The 21814-nt window shown below is 45.1% G+C and overlaps 1 protein-coding gene across 6 annotated transcripts in view; it reads left to right on the forward strand.

The window, feature by feature from the left end:
- Window positions 1-2574: 2574 nt before the first annotated feature.
- IQSEC1 (IQ motif and Sec7 domain ArfGEF 1) overlaps window positions 2575-21814 on the forward strand; it is a 616154-nt gene continuing 596914 nt past the window's right edge. For 2 of the 6 annotated variants that reach the window (XM_075939722.2, XM_075939725.2), the window contains exon 1: window positions 2588-3700. In XM_075939722.2, coding sequence (XP_075795837.2) covers window positions 3429-3700 — 272 coding nt within the window. In that variant the 5' untranslated portion in view covers window positions 2588-3428. Of the gene's footprint in view, window positions 3701-21814 lie in introns of all 6 variants that reach the window. The other 4 variants (XM_075939730.2, XM_075939719.2, XM_075939720.2 and 1 more) reach the window with 4 other exon arrangements.

Raw genomic sequence — 21814 nt, forward strand, 5'->3', positions numbered from 1 at the left:
GAGGGAAAAGTCCACCTCCTAAAATGATCAACAATATTTCCTACAGGATGCAAGTTTTCCCTGCGCTTTCCCATGCAAGAACTGACCAGGCCCTGATTAGTTTATGAGACTGGACAGGGTTTTATCCCAAGATTATAAAGTTACAAATGCTATTTCACAATGCCATGTCTGTAGCTTCCATGTTTAAACAGGCTGGGCTTCAATTCCCTTTATTGTCCTACCAGGGCAAGTCTCAGTACAACAGGATCTTTTGGAACAAACCGCTTGCGCCTGCCTCACATTGGCATGGAACCTGAATGTGTTATCGATTCAATTCCTGTGCTTATTTTCTGAGTATGCAAGTTTCTTAAGGTATCCAACATGATGCAGGTATGCAGGCCCTTGGGAATCAAGGAAAGAATCAATTCCCTATAGAGACACTAAGCTATTCTTAATCAGAAGTATATCAGGAGGACACTAGTGGGAGACTAGGAAAACAGCTTTTGTTTTTTGGGGGGCTCTGGGGATTGACAGCTGGTGGGTCCCTGGGAGTAGAATTCCTGTTGGGTGGGTGTGAGTTCCTCCCTGCCTAGTGTGGGTGAGAAAAAGCAGCTGGACTTCTGACTGACAGGCAGACCTCATTAGCTTGTTAATGAACTCATGAGGCTAGATAAAGTACTGGTATCCTCTCAGAGAAGGGAGAGGCTCCTGACAGACAGCTGGGACCTTTCTGATTTAGCTTATTATTCCTCTGGCTTATCTTAAAGGGGGACTAGTCATGTAAACATAACCTAGCTCTGTAATTGAAGAAATGAGGGACTTGTGTGGGTTTTTTTTCCTGTGGAAGAAATGAAAATAGTAACTCCAGGAAGAGGAAAATGTTTCTTTCAATCATGTTTTGTGTCACTTATGCCAAAGCTGCCAGGGCCACATGAAACTCTACCTACCAGAAAAATCTTTTAAGCAGATACTAGTTGTACTAATGGCTGGTGTGGTTCCGCATGTGAAATACTTAATAAGCCTTTAATGTATACAGCTACACTAATGAATTTTGGGTGTCCTAGTTTGCATTTTATTATGCATATATGAATTTTCCCACTCCCTTAACTGCTCCATTTAACCCTGTGATAAATAAGCTGGCTGCATCAATTCATAGAATCACAGAGCTGCAAGAGATCTTAGGAGATCATCAAGTCCAGCCTCCTGCACAAGGCAGGACCAATCCCAACTATTAATATTATGTGTTGGGATCTTCTTCGTGTTTGACATCTCCTCAGCATTTTGTCTGAAAATTGTACACTTTTTCTCAATGTGATACAACTTTTTTGAACCCTTTTAAAAGTCCTAGCCTTCACCACATCCTCTGGCGAGGAGTTCCAGAGGTTGACTGTGCGCTGAGTGAAGAAACCTTCCTTTTGTTTGTTTTAAACCTGCTGCCTATTGATTTCATTCGGTGAGAAATCAAATTAAATGGAGACTTGATTATTCACATACCTTTGAAATAAAAGTTTGAATATGCTTATTCTAATTACAGGGAGGAATCTTTTCATTTCAGTATTTCCCCCCTTTATATGTTCAGAAGTCAGTTGTCCTTGGGAGATGGGAAAAGATATCTGAATGAGCCCAACACTGTAGGTGGATGAGGTATGTCCCTGTATTTAATATTTGATACTACCAAAATAAACTGCTAGAAAAACAATTCAGCTACTGAGTGAGTAGATAAGGGGAGCCCTCCGATATCTCTGCCTAGGATAGTAGCCATAGCTGCCAGTAGCCCTCTGGTTTCCACTTTGCTGAATCAACCATGCTCCAGAGGCAAAGAAGAGGGAAAGCTGCCTCCAGAAGAGCTGACTCTGCAAAGAAGGGGATCAGCTACACGATTTAGAGATATTGAAAACTTAAAGTTGGAGGGGAGGGGAGAGGAAGGAGATGATGGAAGGGAAATAATAGGAGAGGAAGGAGTGCCAAAGGAAACAGTTTCCTCACATTTCAATCGTCTTTCTCCTTGCTCCATCCCACAGGCACTTTTTTAGGAGCCCTTCTTTTTTTCTGAGCACTCTGCATCCATTCTCCTGGCGTTAGCCATGAGACAGGGAGAAACCTGATTCCTAATAACTTTCTGCAGCCTGGTACAACCTTGACAGGCCCCTGTGTTTCCACCCCGAGAGGTTGGAAATGTCAAGCAGGCTGTCTCTTTGGTACACTGCAGAACCCCGAGCAAGTCTGACTTCAGGCAGGCTGGGAAAGAGCTCCCCTCTCTGAGCACGCTGGTGCTATGTGACTAGGAATCCCTCCCGCGGCCCAGCAGGAAGCCGACTCCTTCGCCAGGTCTCCCATCAACCTGCATCGCGGATGCCTGGGCCGATGGTTCTAAAAATGCCGCGTGGCCTTAGGAAATCTCCGGGCCGCCTTTAAGCCAGGAGTGGCAGAGCAGAGTTATTAAAAGAGCAAGGCTCCCAGCTGCTCCCCGCCTGGGCAGGGTCAGCAGGGGTGAGTGCTGGGCAGGAGCGTGGGAAGGATCCCGCAAATACAAAGAAGACTCCTCCCCCTCCTCCACCCCAGTTGTAAACTCTTTGCTTCCCAGCTCGCTGGGGGTGGGGCGGGAGTGTCTGGTGAAAGGCACCCCCCGAATCGAGGTGTCCACCTGGGCTCCCCTCCCTACGTGCGTGGAGCGGACACTTCTCCTGAGCGCTCTCCCTCGGCCGCGGGGCGCCACCTGCTCCCCTCGCCCCCCTGGGCTGGGCGCAGCCTGTTCCCGAAAGGGGACGGCGCAGAGGAGGTGCCTGGCTGCCGCCCCTCGGGCCAGTAGCATCTTCCTCCCGGCCGTGCGCCCTGCGGCCCGGCTCCCCGCTGGGCCGCCCCTCGCCGGCTGACCCTCCTCCGCGCCCGGGCGCGCCCAGCGGAGGGAGGCGGCGGAGCCCGGCAGGGCAGCGCTGGGATGCGACCGGCCCCGCGGCCCCCGAGCCGCCACTTTGCAAACTCCGCGCGGCCGCCGGCGCAGGCAGCTGCTGCTACTTAAAGCGCATCAGGCGCAGAGCGGCTCGGGCTGCGCGCAGAGCGGCCAGCGGGCGCACCCGGCGCCTGCTCTCGGGAGGCGGCTGCCCGGGGCCCGCCGGCCACAGGCTGAGCCCGCTCCCGGTGGCGGGGGACGCGGCGCGGCGGCTCCTGCTGCAGCCCCGGCCGGCTCCGTCCCCTCGCTCCGGACCCGGCGGAGGAAGCCGAGCTCCAGCAATGGCGGCCCGGAGCCGGAGCCGCTGCGCGCCGCTTTCGCGCTCTCCTGGGCATCCCTAGCTGCGGGCTGCCGGCGAGGAGTGGCCCTGCCGGGGGGCTGTGCGCCTCCCCCTCCCAGGCTCAAGTTCTCGGCGGAGCCGCCCGGCCAGCGCCTCCCGCCCCTTCCCGAAGCCGCTCGGGGCTGGGCAGGGCGGGTCGGGTCGGCGGCCAGCCAGGCCATGGAGAGCCCGGCGGAGAACCCCAGCAAGGCGGCGGAGTACCTCAAGGAGCTGAACAAGATCATCGAGACGCAGCAGGAGCTGCTGGAGAAGCAGAAGCGGAGGATCGACGAGCTGGAGCAGCAAGTGGCCAAGTTGTACCGCGAAAACGCCTTCCTGCAGGACGAGCATCACCGCCACCTGGCCACATGCCGGCTGCAACAGGGCATCCTCCCGGCGGGGCCGGGCCCGCTGACCCTGGGCGCCATCGAGGAAAACGCAAAGCACGAAAAGTAAGAGCTGCCGGGGGGGTCTCTTTGGGTCTCCTCTCCCACGGTCTGTCAGTGCATTGGCCGTAGGGTGATCCCGGAAAAGCAGCTGCGCTCTCCGTAGCCTGCGCCCCAGACCTAGTGCCGTGCCGCTGCCTGGCGGGGGCCAGTGGTGTGCGGAGGCACTGTCCTTCCCAGGGCTCTCTGGCGGGACACAGACAGTGCCGGGGCGGGGAATGTAGCCGGGACAACTGCGGGTGGGCACAGGAGCCAGGTCCCGCTCTGAACTCCTTGTGCCTCAAGCTTTGCGCCCAGCCAGAAGCGCTCCGGAGCCCCGGGCAGCCCCCTGTGACTGGGGCTGCTTGGGGCACGCCATGACGCGGGGCAGCGCCTGCACGGGGTTCAGCAAACTGAAGGAGATGCTGCTTTTCCCCCCTGACCCACCCTCCAACTCTCTGGAGAGCTGAGTGTGTCCGGGGAGTGCACGCCGTGGGTACCGGCCCATCGCGGAGCGCGGCTTGGTACTTCGAGGGGAGCCCATTGGAATCTGTCTCGCCTGCGCTCCGATACTGGCCGGTGTGTGCGGTGTCTAAGGCTGCAGTGAAGTGGGTACAGCCAGGGAAGCTGGAGCAGCTTTCGGGGGCCCCGGTGTCAGTGTGCAAAGCTCCCTCTCCCTCAGCTAAGCAAAATGGTTCTCAGAGGGTCAGTAAACATTGGCAGGTGGCCACCTTCCCAGCTGTGGTTAGTTGCGGTACAAACGGGCTGATCTAGGAGATTTGTTCTTCCTTTCCGCGGCTTTTGACTGACGGTAAGCGGTAATTAATCCTGTGCTGCTTACCGCGCAGGGAAAGCGGTTTAATTGCGCGAGATTTTTAGGTAACACAGGCATTGAGGACTAGCAAGAGCTGAGACAATGCGCTGGCGCGACTTTTGGAAATAGTAGTTGTGTGTGTTGCGCGGAGTGGGCAAAGCATGCATCACTTAGGAGCCCACTTCGCGCTGCCCGTGCAACACAATGGGCTGCTTGTAGTCGGACACATTTTTGGTTCTTTATATTTATACACTTGAGCCTTGGCAGAGTGGGCTTTTCTCTCTCCGCCCACACAACTTAGTCTTTAACTGACATCTCTAATTGCTTACTGATTCATACACCAACCACGGCACGTTCAGGGACACTTTATTGCATGACCAGGACGCCAGCAGCAGGCTATGTCTAAACTACACTCCTCTTTCGAAAGAGGAATATAGTTTAAACGTGCCCCTAGGGTGTTTCGTAGTTGCTCTGACAAGGGGGTTATGTCTAGACTGCAAGCCTGTTTCGAAAGAGGCTTTTTCGAAAGATACTTTTGAAAAAGCCTCTTTCGAAAAAGAGCATCTAGACTGCAAGCCTCTTTCGAAAAAGAGCATCTAGACTGCAAGCGGAACTTTCGAAAAAGCAAGCCGCTTTTTCGAAAGGCAGTCTGGATGCTCTCTTTTGAAAAACCCCTGTTTGCATTCAAGAACGCCTCTTTTCGAAAGAGCACTTTTGAAAAAAGGCGTTCTTCCTCGTAAAATGAGGTTTACCACCGTTGAAAGAAAAGCTGTGTTCTTTCGATTTAATTTCAAAAGAATGCGGCTGCAGTCTAGACACAGGTGAAGTTTTTTTGGAAAAAGGCTACTTTTTCGGGAAAAAACCCTGAGTCTGGACACAGCCGGGGAGACGTGAAATAGCGCTTGGTCCGCTCTCAGTGGTCCGCTCTCAGTTGCGGGGTGTGAATATATCCACTCCCCCGCCCCCTCCCCAGAGAACTAGAGGGGCAGGGGATGCTGTTGGAGATGAGCCAGCCTAGCACTAAATCCTGAGCAGTTCTGACCTCCCCGGCTTCATGGGTTTTCCAGTGAATTAAATATCCCTGGACTTAATTAGCGCGCTCCCTGCCGGCGGGGCAGGCTCCAGAGAGCGTAGCCTGCTGCCCAGGCGAAGCTGTTTCAACTCCACATTGTACCCTGGCCGGGAAGCGATGGGGATTCGCTTCCCCTTGGCGCGTGTGATTTCAAAGAGCGTCCCAGGGGGGTGGCTGCTGTAGAAGCAGGGGCACAAAGCCGAGCGTGGCCGCTTGCCGGGGGGGAACAAACTCTTGTCCCCGCTGCACGTGGCGGCTGCTCCCCGCGGGAGCCTCTGGCAAGTCGGTGACGGGAGCAGGCGGCGCTTCCCACACGAGTCAGGGCAAAGCCGGGGTTCGGGGGGCGACGCAAAGGCCCCCTGACCTCCCGCTGCCGGGGTGGGCTAGTGCGAGCCCAGCCCCATCGCCCTCGGGCAGGCCACGGGACTCGGGCGCAGCTACCGCCCTGGACTAAGCCCCCAGGCGCGTCCTCCGCTCCTCGAGCTGCTCAGGGCGGCTTGTTGTCCACGGGGGAGGCGGGTTACGCCAGGCTACGCGCGGCTGCTCTTGAGCCTCCCTCCCCTGCGCTGTCCCAGCTCCGGAACGATCCCTATTCCCAGAGCGGCTTCTCCTTCCTGGCTGAGGCCCCCGCGCTTTGATCCCCTTGCGGAGGGGCCGTGCTCGGCCTCGCAGCGCCCCCCCGGGGGCTGGGCTGCAGCTGCCCCGCTCCCCCTGCCAGCCACGCCTGGAGGCCAGCCGAGAAACAGCAGCTCTTGGGGCCAGGCGAGCAATCCACCGGCCGCAGGCTGCAGCTGGGCAGGCCTCGCACCCCTGCCTTGCAGCCCGCAGGGCTCCGGGCTCAGTCTGCTAAGTGGATTGAGGCGGGCTCGCCATTAAGCCGGGATATTTCTGGCGCAGGGCTCAGCGGGGCGGGGCTCGGGGAGAAAGTTGCTGCTGAGCCGCGCGCTCCCAAGCCCGGGGCCCTGCCTGTCTCGTGGGCCTGGGGCCGGGCACGGCTCGCGAGGCTGCACTGCTATGGCAGCGGCTCCCCCGGGATGGGCTCTTAAAGGAGCCGCCTCATCTTCCAGCCTGGCCTGCTGCCGTTGTTCGCGCTGCTGTGTCTGTCCCTAGAGCCCAGAGCGCAAGCGCCAGGCGGGCAGGGCTAAGCTAAGGCTGTAACCCACCACCTCATGCAGATGAAGAGCTGGGCGACCCTTGACCTTGGAGGACTGTGCAGGCTCCTGCTTGCAGAACCTTGCCTCGTTCCAGCCTTACAGCAGCACTTCCCTTCCCTTTTGTTGCCAAGCCCTGCCTGTTACCTGCCATTTAGAGGGGGGAAACTGAGGCACAGCCCAGCCTCAAGTGTAGTGCGTGAACGTTGCCTCCTTTGGGCAGGAAGCAGTGATGGAGAAGCAGGGCAGTAGTGGAGGCTGGCCAGACTGTCTCCGGGACTAGCTGTCTGAGAGGGGTCTGTAGAATGAAATGTCTTTCTCCTCCTCCAGCCACACCGTGCCTGCGGCATGGAGTAGCGAGTATGCTGCACCAGGGGTGCAAGAACAATTTAGAGCAGGGGCGCTGATGATAAAACTGTGTATTTTGTGTTTGCACCCCTGACTTAAAGTAGTGATAACAGCCTTTCCTTGGGTGCACCGTGGGCTCTGCACTAACTTGCTGTCAGACCATGGGCAATTTATATCTCTTCTTGATTCTTCTGTTTCCTCTCCCATCCTCCCTGTCACTTGGTTCAGACAATCACGTTGCTGTGCCAGAGACTCTGACTACACCTGGGGCCTAATCTTGGTTGGGACTTGGTAGTTCAGTAGTGCTAAAACTAGTAATTGTCCTATGGCCAAGACAGGAACAGAACTTCTGGTTCTCAATGCTCAGTCCACGGCTTTGTCCACAAGATCTTGCCTCACCGCCCCCCATAATAGTAAAGCAGGGGTAGTGGCCAGGGATACCACTCGTAAGGAAGAGACCTTCCCATTACTCCAGGAGTTAAAAGCCCTCATGCACCCTCCTGCTTCCAGCAAGATGGTGAGCATGGGGAAAATTGGCTTGATATGAGTAGGTTTCACAGAGGTGATGAGTGGGGAATATCAGGGAATGTTTACCTAGGAGGGCTGCGATTACTGCATTCTTCTCTTGCCACTCTTTGAGCTGTCTGCTGGGATGATATCACAGATACACACAGTACTGCATTTTGGAGTTAAGACCACATTTGGATGAATGGGGCAAATTCCATGACTTGGAGCTATTGGTTCAGGCAGATTGAGGAGGCATTACTTAATCACTTTCACTTGTTTCACGTTATGAAGACCAGCTTGAAAACTGTGATGACTAGAAACTAAAAATAAAAAAAAGGGGAAAACTGAGATTGTTTGTATTCTAATGACTTTAGGAGCTATGGCTTTACGCGCTGGTCTGTAGTGCCCATGTCTTCTCCTGGAGAGGTTTGTATATACAGCTCTGACAACTTGAAGGAGGGAAGTTTTCATATTGTGATAAGAGATTTTAAAGGTTTGTCTAGGAAAAGATATCGCCGTTGGTGCCAGCCTGTAATGCACACAATTCTGCCCCAGTGCAAAAGGAGGCTTGCTTTAGTTTGACTCACCTTGGTAAATTACTGTGAGAAAATTCATTGGGCTAATACAGTTTTGCCTCCAGCAACTTCATTTTTTTTCTTTGAGCTTCTTGAGTCTGAATACTCTTGCCAGTTCAGCCACTTAATATAGGTGTACATAGTCCCAGATGTAGCAGAGCATTCTCTCTATACAGTAGAAGTGGGGGAGAGGAAGATACTTTTTCATAAGGTAAGCACGTCTGAACCGCTTTAACTTAACATGGAGTCATTCAGATTTGGCCTGCCTGTGTCTCTGTCATAATGGAAAAACTGCTGGGCCAAATTTGGGTGAGTAGTGTTGCATGGGTACTCATCTCAGTGTGCCAGGTCACAACACCCACTTGACTTGGGAGCCCCTTGAATGGGCAAACTGCCCCTGGCCTTGCCTACGGTACACACAGTGTACAACTGGCATGTGACTGTGAGTGCAGAATTTCTGCACAGTAGCAGCCACAGTTTTCTTAACTCAGGGGGGTTCCAAATTAAATTTTTATTTGGACATTGCTGTTTTCAGTAGGGAGTTATGTATGATAAGTGCATGCTATTTAAAGTTCTAAGATCTTTCTCTCTTTTTCCTCTGGAAGGGAAATTCTGAATGCTTGTCTTGAGATACATGCCAGGCAGTGGAACAGGGAAAAAGCTGTTTAATTTTTGGAACAAAAGGTAGAAATTTTCCATCAAAAATAATTTTTGTGAAATAATTAGAACACTTCAAACATTTTAAATGAAATTCCATCTGGGAGACCAATGGCAAATGAATTAGAAAAACACTCACTTAGAAATTTCTGTTCGGTTGTTATATCTAGCTATATTAACAGGTTGCTTGTTGCACTTCCTGGGTGGACGCCTATGATTGATACGCATATATAACATTTTAACACCTTAGCCTTTTCTACTCATTACCAAAATGGAGAAGATGGCCTGTGCTTCTAAACAGTGAATGGCTTCTAAACAGGCATGGTTGAAGAACCTCTTATTGTTTGATATCTCTGGCAAACACTATTGATAATCCAAATAATTTTAGTGGAAAATAATCTCTCCCAAAAGAGTGAAAGTACTCTAGAGTGGGTCCTTATTAGCACACATGATCTAAATTGAGAGGGTCTAATGGAAAATAGCAGTTCCGTTGGTGTAAGGGGTGTGGTTTTTGTTGGGGAGGTAGTGTGAGTCTCAGTAGAAACACACTATGCCAGACAACTTGCTTTCAGTGCTGCATCACTTGGTCCAGAAGCAGCAAATAACTATAAAATTAACCTTAGTATAAACCAGTGGGACTACTGATAGACTAGCTGATTATAAGACTTAATATTGAGGGGTAATGGACCAGTATATTAACAATAACCATGGGTACTCATCTCAACAAAGTGCACAAGTCTCATTTTCAGTTGATCCATTTCACTTAACAGAGAGATGGGAAGACAGGAAAGCCTTCCAAAAATTGCAGAGCCAACTCACTTTTCCATCTGTAGATGAAAAAAAATACTATTTGCTTAAGTGATCAGATATAATAGTCCTACCTTGTCTGCTATGTGAATGTTGTAAAGTGCTTTTTTGGATCTCTTCTGATGCCATAGAATGGTGCATACAGGAGTTATTTTAGGATTGCAGAATGGTTTAAAATTTATCATCTCAGGTGCAACATTTAGTCATTTTTTTTTAAAACCCAGGATGGATGATGAAGAGGATGAGGGAAGGAGAACTGATGTTTTCCACATTCAGGTTGAACCTTTCTAGTCCGGCAACCTTGGGACCTGACTGGTGCTGAACCAGAGAATATGCTAGACCATGGAAGGTCAATATTATCTAGCAGCATTACCAACACTTCCACTGCCTACAGGGATGTTAGAAGTCATTTGGGGGCAAATTAGAGCTAAATAACAGCGCAGAACACTGAGGCTGGTGACTGTAAACAAACTTTATAAGACTACGGGAAACTTGGCCATACCCATAAATGAAATCATGCTGGACCACAGATGTGGTCAGATTAGAGAGGTTCAACCGGTCTTTGAAAAACAAATGGCAAATAATTTCTCTTCCCCCTCTTCTCTTTCTGCATGCTATGAGGGTGGAGGGACTGTTAGGGCTGTTTATAATGTACTATAAACAATGGAAAACTAAAGAAATTATGTTTTAATGGAAAACTAAAGAAAACAGACAAACCCCCCAAACAAGTACTACTTAAATTCTTAGTTTGACATTAAATTCTGATTTGTCTATAAATTCATGGCAGTGAAACACCTCTACTTTATTAGAAAATACTGTCAGTCTAATCAGGTGCCTATATACAGTGAACTAATACCTTGAAATTAGACTGGGAAACATGGTTATCAGATCACAGCAACTTTGTTGCTTATATAAAATAAGTTTGTGGTTTCACATATCACTATTAGCCAGCAAGGATAGCAGGATGTAGTCAGTATTGTCATTTTATATTTTGGTTGTTTCAATGTATTTATTTCTTATCTAAAACTTTTAAATCTTCCCATTATGCATATCATAGAATTTAAACTGGAAACTGATAACTACTGAGTTACCAGATAAGAACATAATGCTCATTCATGGGAATGTGCATATCAAAAAGAACATGCAAATTTCATTAACTTAATGCAACTTATACTTGTGAATCAGAAGACTGTGTATCCCTTAAAATATAGAGGCATTTTGTTCTGGCAGACAGGTGCAGGTAAGTAAGTAGTATGAAGATGTTAAGATGTCTAGTCGTCTTGTACTAGAATATTTGGGGGGGGAATCTTGTTCTTTCACCAAAATTACTTATTAAATCTTCATGTTCGTAACCTATCTCCTAAAATGAAGTGAAGTGACACACAGACCAGTTAATTTTAGAAATGATGGATACCAGAGGGTTTTATTTCATTATGGTGGCAGCCTCTTGGATACAAACAAGACTAGCATAAGCAGCAAATGGCATGCTGGTGTCATTAAGTAGCCCTGAACACCCGAGGGAAAAGCTGAATGTGCTCCGTCAAAGGAAATTGTTAATCAGAAGACTGTGTGGAGGTTTAATAAACAAACCTGGCAAAAAGTGTGAAATACTGTAGCATAAAGTCCTGTCTAAAACCAGTTTCAAAATATTAGATGGTGTTCCACTTTCAGTATGGCATCAGCTGACCTCAGAGGGAGCAGCAGGTATGCAGCAGATCTGAAAATTAGGCTTTTAAGCGAGACTTTTCATTCTACCAATGCTGGGAACATAGTTATCAGCTTGTTCATGTTTGTTTTAATCACAAACAGTGCTGAGCACCACAATTTTAAAAACTGCTTAACAGTGACTCTTTAAAGGGATGGAGGGAGCACAGCACATAAAAGGCATCATGAAAAAGCTATGTTTTTGAAGTAATTCATCTTTTGTGATTCATCTTATGGAAACTATTCAGCTAATTATTGTGGTGTTCTGGGTTGTGACTGTAGCATTTAGACTCTACTACAATAAAATAACAAATATTCATTAACTAACCAAAAGTATTATCTAATATATGGAGGCATGAATGAGGAGAACACTGAATGACAAGGACAAATGGAAACTAAGAGCTTGTCTACGTGCAGTACTCTACTAGTTTATTTTCTGTGATTTTTAAATTTAATTAAGCTGATGCAAAGGTTGCGTAGACACTCATTCTGCTTCAGGCTTATTTCAATTTATCTTAAGTCAGTGAGAAGCAATTTAACCTAAACCGAAACAAGTGTGTCTCCACAGGAATTTGCAGAAGTCTAATTAACCAGAGCACATTTGTATAGCTTTGCCTCCACAAGGCCAAAACAGCTGTTAAAACAGGAGCTCAAAGAGAGCGGTAGAGACAGTTTCTGCCAAAGGAAGAAAAACTGTAAATGGTAGTAAGTTCTGTCTCTTTGGCTCTACCCTCAACCTTTTGTAAACACTGTTGTACCATGGTGGGCTGTGGACTTGTGAATTTGCCACCATTGGGTTTGTTGGGTACTCTGATGAGGGAGATCGTAAAGAAAACCTGCCTGACATTAGCAATCTTCTTTCTCTGTGTAGTACCAGCACCTCAAGTTGGTGTCTTGTTGACTTTTGGACAAGGCCTAAAACAAAAGACCTGATCCTGACAACTAAAGATACTACTCCCAAGTTACTAAACCAGCACTCTTGAGTGCCACATGTGACGTGGATACATTTAAATCTGGGCCAGCTGCATTCTATCTTGCAATATCAATAGAATTAAATAAGAGTTGTGCAATATTTCTGTACTTACACTGCTGAGTTCGATTGTAGCTGTTCCCATGTGTCAGCAAAGTGCTTTTAGATCCTTTTAGAGGAAAGGTTCTACCTCAATTTAAGACATAAGTCAACAAAAATGTGCAAAAATGGGGAATAAAAAGTGTACTTAGTGATACTACTTTTGCAGAAAACATACATTGTCTCAGATCCTAAAATCTGTAACCCCTGCTCTTTTTTTTTTAAGAGTCTGCCACATAACTAATTTCTCTGAGACAAGTAAAATGCAAGCATAAAAGCCACAGACACTTATTTGCAGGCTTGATCCTTTTTTAGTAGAAGGATATTCTTGGAGTTTGGAGGCGGCAGCGGGGAGGGAGAGACAGACTTCTATCATCCACTGGGGAAGATATTTTCTAGCTAGAAACAAATAGCAACTTGTTTTTGAAAACTTGAAGTGGATGAAGAAAACACATCAGACTCAAAGGAATCTATCAGGAAAGCCTTGTTTTAATGGCAGATGGTGAAAGCTGAGAGAACGTAGCATTTGAGAGATTTCCTATGGCACACTGACAAAGAAGTAAATTATTAAATTTAAACTTGATACATTATTAAAATCTCTTTGCAAACCAGTATCCTGGAAAATTTAGTTTTACTGGCTATAAAATGAAATTAGGAGGCCTTTATTCACCTAAAGGCCAGAGATTTTTAAATTGGAGCTATTGTGCCAGATTCATTGCTCTAGGTCAGACCACACAGGCCCCTAGAGGCAGAAAATCGACTTAGACTGGTTGCAGCAGTGCAAGCTGCCAGCAGTAGTGAACCTCCCTGCATGAACCTGAAGTTGGTCACAGCACAGGCAGCCTATGTGGGAAATGTGTACCCCTAGAGCCCTGTGCAGCACTTGTTCAATCCTGCTCATTTATTAAGGTAGCAGATCCTGCAGGACTCACGGGATCCTGGTCCCACTGGAGGGCTTTACAGAAGGCCCACATGGGCTGTAGAGCCCAGGAAATATGGGGAGTCAGCATGTTTCTGGAGCATGTGCAACCTGAAACCCTCTTCTGGCAGAAAGTGTTGGCACCATTCCCTGCCCAGCCCCCTGTGGAAGACTCTCTGTACAGATTATTCCATTGACTAATGAAGCTCATAAACAGGAAAAACTTTCCTGCCATCCTGTCCAAATTTTCCCATTTTGATGCTGCTGTTTCCATTCACACTCCCCTCTGTTATAATCATCTCTGTCCATGGTGTCTACACTCTTCAAATATCTATAAGCCATTTATTATTACCGTCACTCAAGTCTCTAGCCCATGGTCAGACTCATTGCTTATCCAAGTTATAAACAAAGGGCTGTCAAATTTCATTCTTCCCAGTTCTCTAGTTCCATTTGATGCTGTTTCCTTTCTCTCTCCCCATTCCCCCAGAAGGACCCATTTCTGGGACCAGGCCTTGGTGGAAGATTGAGGAACACAAGTCAGAGGTGTTAAATGAGTTGTGCACTCAATGACCCTTGCCTTTAGATGTCAGTGGTTGTGGGGGAGGGTTGTGCTTTCCACAAGACCTCACACGGGTGATTCCCACTTCCTAACATTTCGCAGAAATGTAGGCCAAAGTATAGCTCAGTGAAGATAAGAGAGCTATTCTGACTTACACCAGCTGAGGATCTGGCCTAGTATGTCGCTTTGCTGTGACTGAATATTTAATAGCATGGTTTTACAGATGAATGGAGTGCAGAAAAGGAGTTGGAGGGATGGGTTCTGTTCCCAGCTCTGTCAATGAATTGTTTGACCCTGGAAAAACTAAAGCACAAGGGGAAGAGGGGTGATTGACCGTTGAGTTGACCATTCTTAAACATTAGCATTGCCATTTTACTCACATTTTATATTTCCTTGCTCTGACTCATTTTTAAATGACCCTTTTAAAGTGGTTAGTGTGACTAAAATATGTCTCCTTGACGTTCTGAAGTTCGGAGGGTGAATTGGTCTTGTCTTAGGTTATTATATTTGAGACAGTTCTTCAGTACTTCACTTTTTTTTTCTTTCAAAAAGCACCATATACTTCTGGATGAAGTTCTACAGAAGTAAAATAGTGACTATTGTGACTCATAAAATAATGATTTGTGCTCCCTCTGCTGGTTTTGTAGCAGTAGTTCACTGTTCCCAAGATACTAGATTAGTCTCAAACTGGCATACAAACCAAGCCTCTTTCGATGAGCTCTAATATAAATTAGAATGTTCCTTTGATTTATTACAATGAAAAGACACTATGCCCATTTCAGTAACACTTGAAACACTGGACAAAAAAGAAACATGAGCTCATTAAAGATAGATTAAACTCAGTATGATGGGGCTAGGCTAACTATAAAATTGTAGAGAAATGTAGGGCTGGCAGGGATTTAGAGAGATTATCTAGTAAGTCCCATCATGCTGAGGCAGGACCAAGTAGACCAGGACCATTCCTAATAGTAGTTTTTCTAACCTGTTTTTAACATCCTCCAACGACAGGAACACTGCAGCCTCGGTATGCAACCTGTTTCAGTCTTTTTATGGCTGGAAAGTTTTCACTAATATCTAACCTAAACCTTGATTGCTGGAAATTAGGCTGATTTACTTCTTGTCCTACTTTCATTGGTTATGGAGAGCAATTGGTTAAATCCTCTTTATAACAGCTCTTAACATATGTGAAGACAGTTGCCAATTCTTCCCCCAGCAGCCTTTTTGCAAGACATATTCTTGGATCTGGACTTCCAATGCTCATGTCATCTGAAGAATTGGGTTGTGCCCACGAAAGCTCATGATACCATCTATATGTTTGGTTAGTCTTTAAGGTGCTACTAGACTATTTATTGTTTTTTAAGTTTTTCCTATTACAGACTAACTCTGCTACCCATCTGAAGCTTTTAAACATATCCAGTTTTTTTAACCTTTCTACATAGGTCAGGTTTCTAAATCTTGTACTGCATATTTTTGTTGCTGTCCCCTGGACCCTTGTCAATTTGTCCACATCTTTCCTAAAGTGTGAAGACCAAAACTACACGCAGTACTTGAGCTGAGACCTCACCAGTACTGAGTGGAAGAATTACCTCCTGTGTCCTGCGCATGGCACTCCTGTTAATAGACCTCAGAAGGATATTCGCCTTTTTCCCCACCAGTTTGTTGACTCCTATTGAATATGCAATCCACTTGAACCAGCAGATACTTTTCTTCAGTACTGCTGCCTAAACAGTCATTCCCTATTTTGTAGTTGCACATGTGAGCTTTTTCTTTGTGTAGTACTTTACACTTTTCTTTTACTGAATTTCATTTTGATTTCATAAAAGCTCCTTAATTTGTAAAGCTTATTTTGAATTCTAATCCTGTCCTTCAAAGTGCTAGCATGCCATTCTAGCTTGGTGTCATCTGCATATTTTATAAGCATAATCTCTACTTTATTATCCAAGTTATTAATGAAAACGATGAATAGTACCGGACCATTGTATAGCCCCTAATATCAGGATGTCTAATCATCCTACACCTATGGAACCTCATTAAATATGTTTCCTGCTGCTTGAAAGCAAGGGATTGATAACTACTTTATAGTTATAAAAATATAGCTTTTCAACTAGTTTTCACCCATTTTCAAGTAATTTTATCTACACTGTATTTCTCTAGTTTTCTCACGAGAATATCATGTGGGAGTACATCAAAAGTCTTAGTAAATCAAGATCTATCACATTTTCAGTTTGCCCCTATTCATTAGGCCAGTAGCCATGTTAAAGAAAGAAATTAGGTTGGCCTGGAATGATTTGTTCTTGACAAACACAGGTTTGCAATTCCTCATTATCCTCTAGATGGTTACAAATTGTTCAATAATTTGTTCCAGTATTTTCTCAGGTATCGAAGTTGGATTAACAAGTTACTTTGTTAATACAAAAGATGTTTGTAGTAGTAAAAACTGATCCATTCAAGATGATCTAGAGAAGAGTACCGTATTTTCCGGCGTATAAGGCTACTGGGCGTATAAGATGACCCCCTAATTTTTTAGTTAAAACATAGGGTTTCGTCTTGCGCCCCTCCGCCTCCCCGGCTTTGCTCCCGGTGTCCCTGGTCTGCTGGAGACGATCCCCAGCAGACCAGGGACACCGGGAGCAAAGCCTCTGAGGACGCTCCGGCGGCGGGGCAGCCCAGGCGCGCCTGGGATGCCCTGCCGCTGGCTTCCCCCGAGGCTTTGCAAAGCCACAAAGCTGTATACCCGGCGTATAAGACGACCCCCGATTTTTGGGGGATGTTTTTTAACATCAAAAGTCGTCTTATACGCCGGAAAATACAGTAGTATGACACTTCTGAAACTCAAATCTGTTTGAACATGAGCCTTCCTTTTTTTTTTTTTTACGATCAGATGTATCATGCCATGGTATCAGTCCTTACGTCCTTACACTGAAGGTCTTCAGTAATTACCATTGACTAGTATGTGCACCCACTCTTTCAGTCAGAATGGGGTTTAAGCTTTTAGTAATCTTTCTTTTAAAACATCCATTGAAACAGGTGATCACACTGTATAAACTGCACTGTTCTTGTCACTGATTTTTGCAAAAATAACCTAGTTGGTAGATCAAAACTGGAATTGGAATGCGGGTGATTTTTGCTGCAAAGTTAGAATAACTGTTAGAGAGCCCAACTTGAAAAAGGACCTTGGTTATATGAGAATATCAGTCTTTTCTCAAGACTAAATATATCCAGTTTTTTTTAACCTTTCCACATAGGTCAGGTTTCTACATCTTGTTGTGCATCATTTTTTGTTGCTCTTCTCTGTACCCTTTTTAATATGTTCAAATCTTTCCTAATGTATGGAGGCCAAAACTAGACATGATTTCACTCAACTCATTGTCTGTTCTTTGGCAACAATGAGTAGTATTTCATTCAGGATAATTTTTTTTTTTTTTTTACCTCTTGCTTACCTTTACCTTCCCTTAAACAACCAACCCTTCATTGCTACAACATTACTCTAATACATATACAAAGGAAAAAAGAGGACTGAAGACATCTGAGTGGATTGAATGGGATATTATTTACAAGTAAGACAGCCATGAGAATTCTTCTATTAGAGTAATTTTCTATAGCAGTTGATCAAAAATTGCTTAGGTTATTTGCATTTCAGTGGGAGAGTTGTAACCAAACTTTCCTGATGAATGAGGTTTAGAGACAAAAACATTCATATTGCACAATGGTAAAGCTGAAGAGCTATTTTGGTATTAAGATATTCTCTTCTTTGGAAAAATCGGAAAAGCTGTGGGGGGAGGTAAGAGTAATTTTTTTAAAATTACTATATTTTCAGTGAATTTCTAATCACTGGAAATATTTGTAGGTTCTGTGGAAAATTCATGAATGGGTAATTTTAAATGACTCTTCCCTGTGCTCGCTGGTGGTGTAGTCATGGAGACTGGGGACTTGTCCAGCCATGGTGGCATGGTGAGACTGTGCCTGGAGGAATGTTCAGTACTGCACAAATAGCTTAAGGAGAGAAGCAGCTTTGGGCCTAATCATTGTGGGGCTGATATGAGCATGACGTGCATTTTATTTCTTCCCCTGCATGTCCAATGCAGTCCTCTTCTACCACACTGATTTCCACATCTGAAGATAGCCCTGACTTTGAGCAGTGGGGGAGGCAGGTGCTATGGTAATGGATAATCTCCTTCTTCCCACACGGGAAGGGTGAGATCCATGTGAAGTGCCCGCTCTGCATGTGGATTTAGGACTCTGTGTGGCCCAAAGTAGGTCCTTGAGACTTGCCCTGTTTGTATCTAACCGTTTAAAAATGTTGTCTGTGATCAGTGCTCTGGACCATGTGGTAAAGGTAGGGTTGCCGACTTTCTGATCCCACAAAACCAAACACTCCACCAGGGCCCTCCCCACTGCTCATTTCATGCACACCCCCCCCCCCCATCATTTCTTTCCCCCTACTTCCTTCACTCCCTTTAACCTGCGGAGACAGGGGGGTGTGAGTTCTGGCTGAGGCTAGGGCAGAGGAGTTAGTGTGGGAGGAAGTGAGGGCTCTGGTTGAAGGTGCAGGCTCTGAGGTGGGGCCAAGGCTAAGGAGCTTGAGGTGCAAGAGGGATCAGAGCTGGGGCAGAAGAGGGTTCAAGATGTGAGGTCCTGGCAGCGCTTACAATGACTTCTAAATGAACCAGATATTTAAAGTATGAAAGAAGAGTCTGACAAAAGTTGAATGGGAAAAAATGGGCTAACTATGAAAGTAAGGAATATCTCAAAGTACATGAGTAACTTCTTCTCAGGATGGCAGTGTTTGGCTTCTCAAACATTTTCTGGAGCACTGAAAATTGAAAATGGGGATTCCCTGCTGTAGGCTGAATCTACACAACAGTGCTTTGTAAACGTGCGGAGGAAATGTTTTCCTGTTGCCCTGCGTAATTGTTCAGTTTCTCTGTTTTGTGTGTCTTTCCCAACAGTGTCAAGGACAGAGGCACACAGGAAAATGCCGATTGTATTGCTTTTGGGAGGGAGACTTAGTGACAGGTATAGTGCCTGAAAATGTCTGAACCTTGCTATTTGAAACTGACGGTGTTGCAGATTTGGTGTCCTTTCCGCTAGAAAAGAAACTCATATTTTTTAGAATATATTATTTGTCCGGTGTCCTCCAGCCAAACTCCACACGAATCGTAAAAATTCAAGTAAGAGCCATATCATTGATGCCAGCCGGTAATTTTTTCCTTGAATTGCACCTTTTTAAAAAAGATCAAAATAGTTTTAATACACAGCTTTAATAGTTTTAAAAAAGATGATTTTTTTCCTCCATAAAATTCTAAATTATAACATTTTTCAGTATAGGCAGATAGTTCTGCATTTCATAATAGAGAATTTAAATAGCATACATACTAGAAAAAACACAAGCTTTTCATATTAAATGCCTTTATTTTACTAATTCATAATATTAAGGGTTTTAAGTATTAACTTATTTTAAAAGAGCCAAAAGAGACAACCATACTCAACCCTCCCCTCAAACAAACTCTATAGAGTAAAAAAATATAGACCTCGTTTAGAAGTTGGAAGGAAAATAAGATAAAGCTAGGAAGAAAACCAGTGTTTAAACCCCATAAAGTACTTTTTTAGAAAGGCTTTGCATGTTAGAATAATCTGACATTTAATCTAGAAAGATTAAAGTATATTTTTTAATTTCTCAAGGCTTTCAAATGGCAGCTCTGTATTTACTCTCCTACTCCTGCTTGAAATCTAAGGTGAAATTGTTTTGCTTCTATCTCAAATGTAAATTTGGCAAACAGAGACAAAAAGTAGGTGAGATAATCTTTTACTGGACCAACTTCTGTTGTGGAGAGACAAACTCTCAAGTCATCCAGAGCTCTTCATACAACTCTATTCTTTCTGTGCTTATGCATTTGGACTGTATCCTGTACCCTTAGCTTAATATACTGAGTTCTATATTGTATTGTGTGAAAACAAATAGTTGATGACAAATATAAACAGACACTATAATGGACATTTTTATTAAGATATTTGAAATATAAGGTTGATTGCTTCTGCATCCTCTTACTCCATGCTTTTGTCTCACGAAAAAAGGAGTGAAGAAATGTCAAGGTTTGTAACTTGATGTTACATTTGTTTTATGTCTTCTAGTATGTCAACAAAAGAGTCAAATGTTAAATCTGAAGATATGTTTAATCTGAAACACTCCACTGCCAAATGCCATTATATAAGTATATGGTTCTCACATCCCTGCCCTCAATCCCAAGTAAAATATGATACATTGAAGCTGTATTGGTCAGCTAATGTTTTACCTTCAGCAATCACTTCTAGTGGATAAGTTGTGTGGGTTTAAAAAATATTTTTGTGAAATTGTTACTGATTTTTTTTTTTTTTTTTTTTTTAACTGGAGTATTTAGACTGACTTGTCATCTAGGATTTTGTTCTTCACAAGGTTGATCAAATCTAAAAATTTAACTGCCTCATATTATCATACACAATTAAAACCAGACTGAAATTATGTTCAGCTAAATCTCATAATTTGTTCATAATTTTTGTTGTGTAAAACTAACTAAAATATGCCTTTTTAGCAACAGGTCATTTTGAAGCATGTGTTTGAACTTGTGCTGCCTTTTTGAAAGGAAATGTACAGAAATCTCAGAAAGGCAATCTCTAAAGGCACTAAAGGAAGCAGAATTGTTTTTCAACTATACTTTCAGATTTTTATACATACATATGTGGGCTTCTCAGATATGCACCTCTACCAAATGTAGCTATCCCCCCCCCCATATTGTTGAAACACTGTCATTTTTCTTTGAACAAATATTTGCACCTCTACAAACAATTCTGAACAAATAGTTTCTAAAAAAAACCTGCATAGTTCAGTCCTGAATCTTTTTACCTGAGGTATTTCTAGAAGAAACTTTGTCATGACCAATATTGAACAGTTCTAAACTAGGTATAAACTTTATCTCTCTATCAAGATCCTGTCCAGATGCTTTTAATCCTTTTCATTCATTCCCTTACCTACGTAAGTTTCCTTGTAGAAGGCTCCTTCTGTTTCCCAACCTGTCACATTCCAATTTCAAAATGTTCTGCCAATCAGTGTACTTTCCCTGCTTGGTACTTTTTTATTCCCAGCTGTAGAGCAAGTAACTGCTATGGTTTCCTAATACTGGTGTGTGATTGACTGGCTGCTAATGTGTTACTGTTGTATAGTAGAGCTGAGATACTGATCCTGTTCTTACAGTGTCCTCATGTTAATGTGGGTTTCTTTGTATTTATAGTTAAGTTCCCCCACTGTTTTTGTATTGCTACGCAGCTGAGAATCTTTTTCCTTCGGTTTACACTGTGTTTCGATGCTACACCCTAAAGGAGGCCCTGCAGATGTATTTTGTTTAGTTAATATTTGGAAGCCTGTCACTTTTTTCAGAAACTCCTAGGGTGTGGATTATAGTTCATTCTTAGGATGCTGAGCTTGCAATTAAGTTGCACAATGAAACTACTACTTATGGAAAGCTTTACTTCAGTTACAAAGCCATGCTTACTAGAGATGTAAAAGGTTAATTGGCTAACCTGTAAACTTCACCCTTAATGGATGATGCTTAGTGGTCAACAGGTCCCCGCCATGGCAGGCCTGGACCACCCTCGTCTCCTTCCCTCCCCCCCTCCACTGCTGAAGGTTATGTGCTGTGCCTCTGGGACCATGGTCGACAGGGGCTGTGGCAAAGAACCCTCCTCCCCAGGAGCAGGCAGGCAGGGGCTGGAGGCCCTACTCCCAGGGAAGATTGGCTGTGGGCTCTGCAGAATAAAGCTTAGCCAGACCCAGAGAGTCTCAGACCAGAGAGGTTGAACCTGGATGTGGCATTGGCCAAACTTTGATTCTGTTAATTCAGTGGGGAGAGTTACATCAGGGGAGCTTAAAAAAGTAATTGGTTTGATTCTGTTCAGTGCGCTCATTTGAGCTTTCAATTTCGGTAC

This window comes from Pelodiscus sinensis, chromosome 11, assembly GCF_052426305.1.
Source record: "Pelodiscus sinensis isolate ZL-2025 chromosome 11, ASM5242630v1, whole genome shotgun sequence".
Classification (NCBI taxonomy): domain Eukaryota; kingdom Metazoa; phylum Chordata; order Testudines; family Trionychidae; genus Pelodiscus; species Pelodiscus sinensis.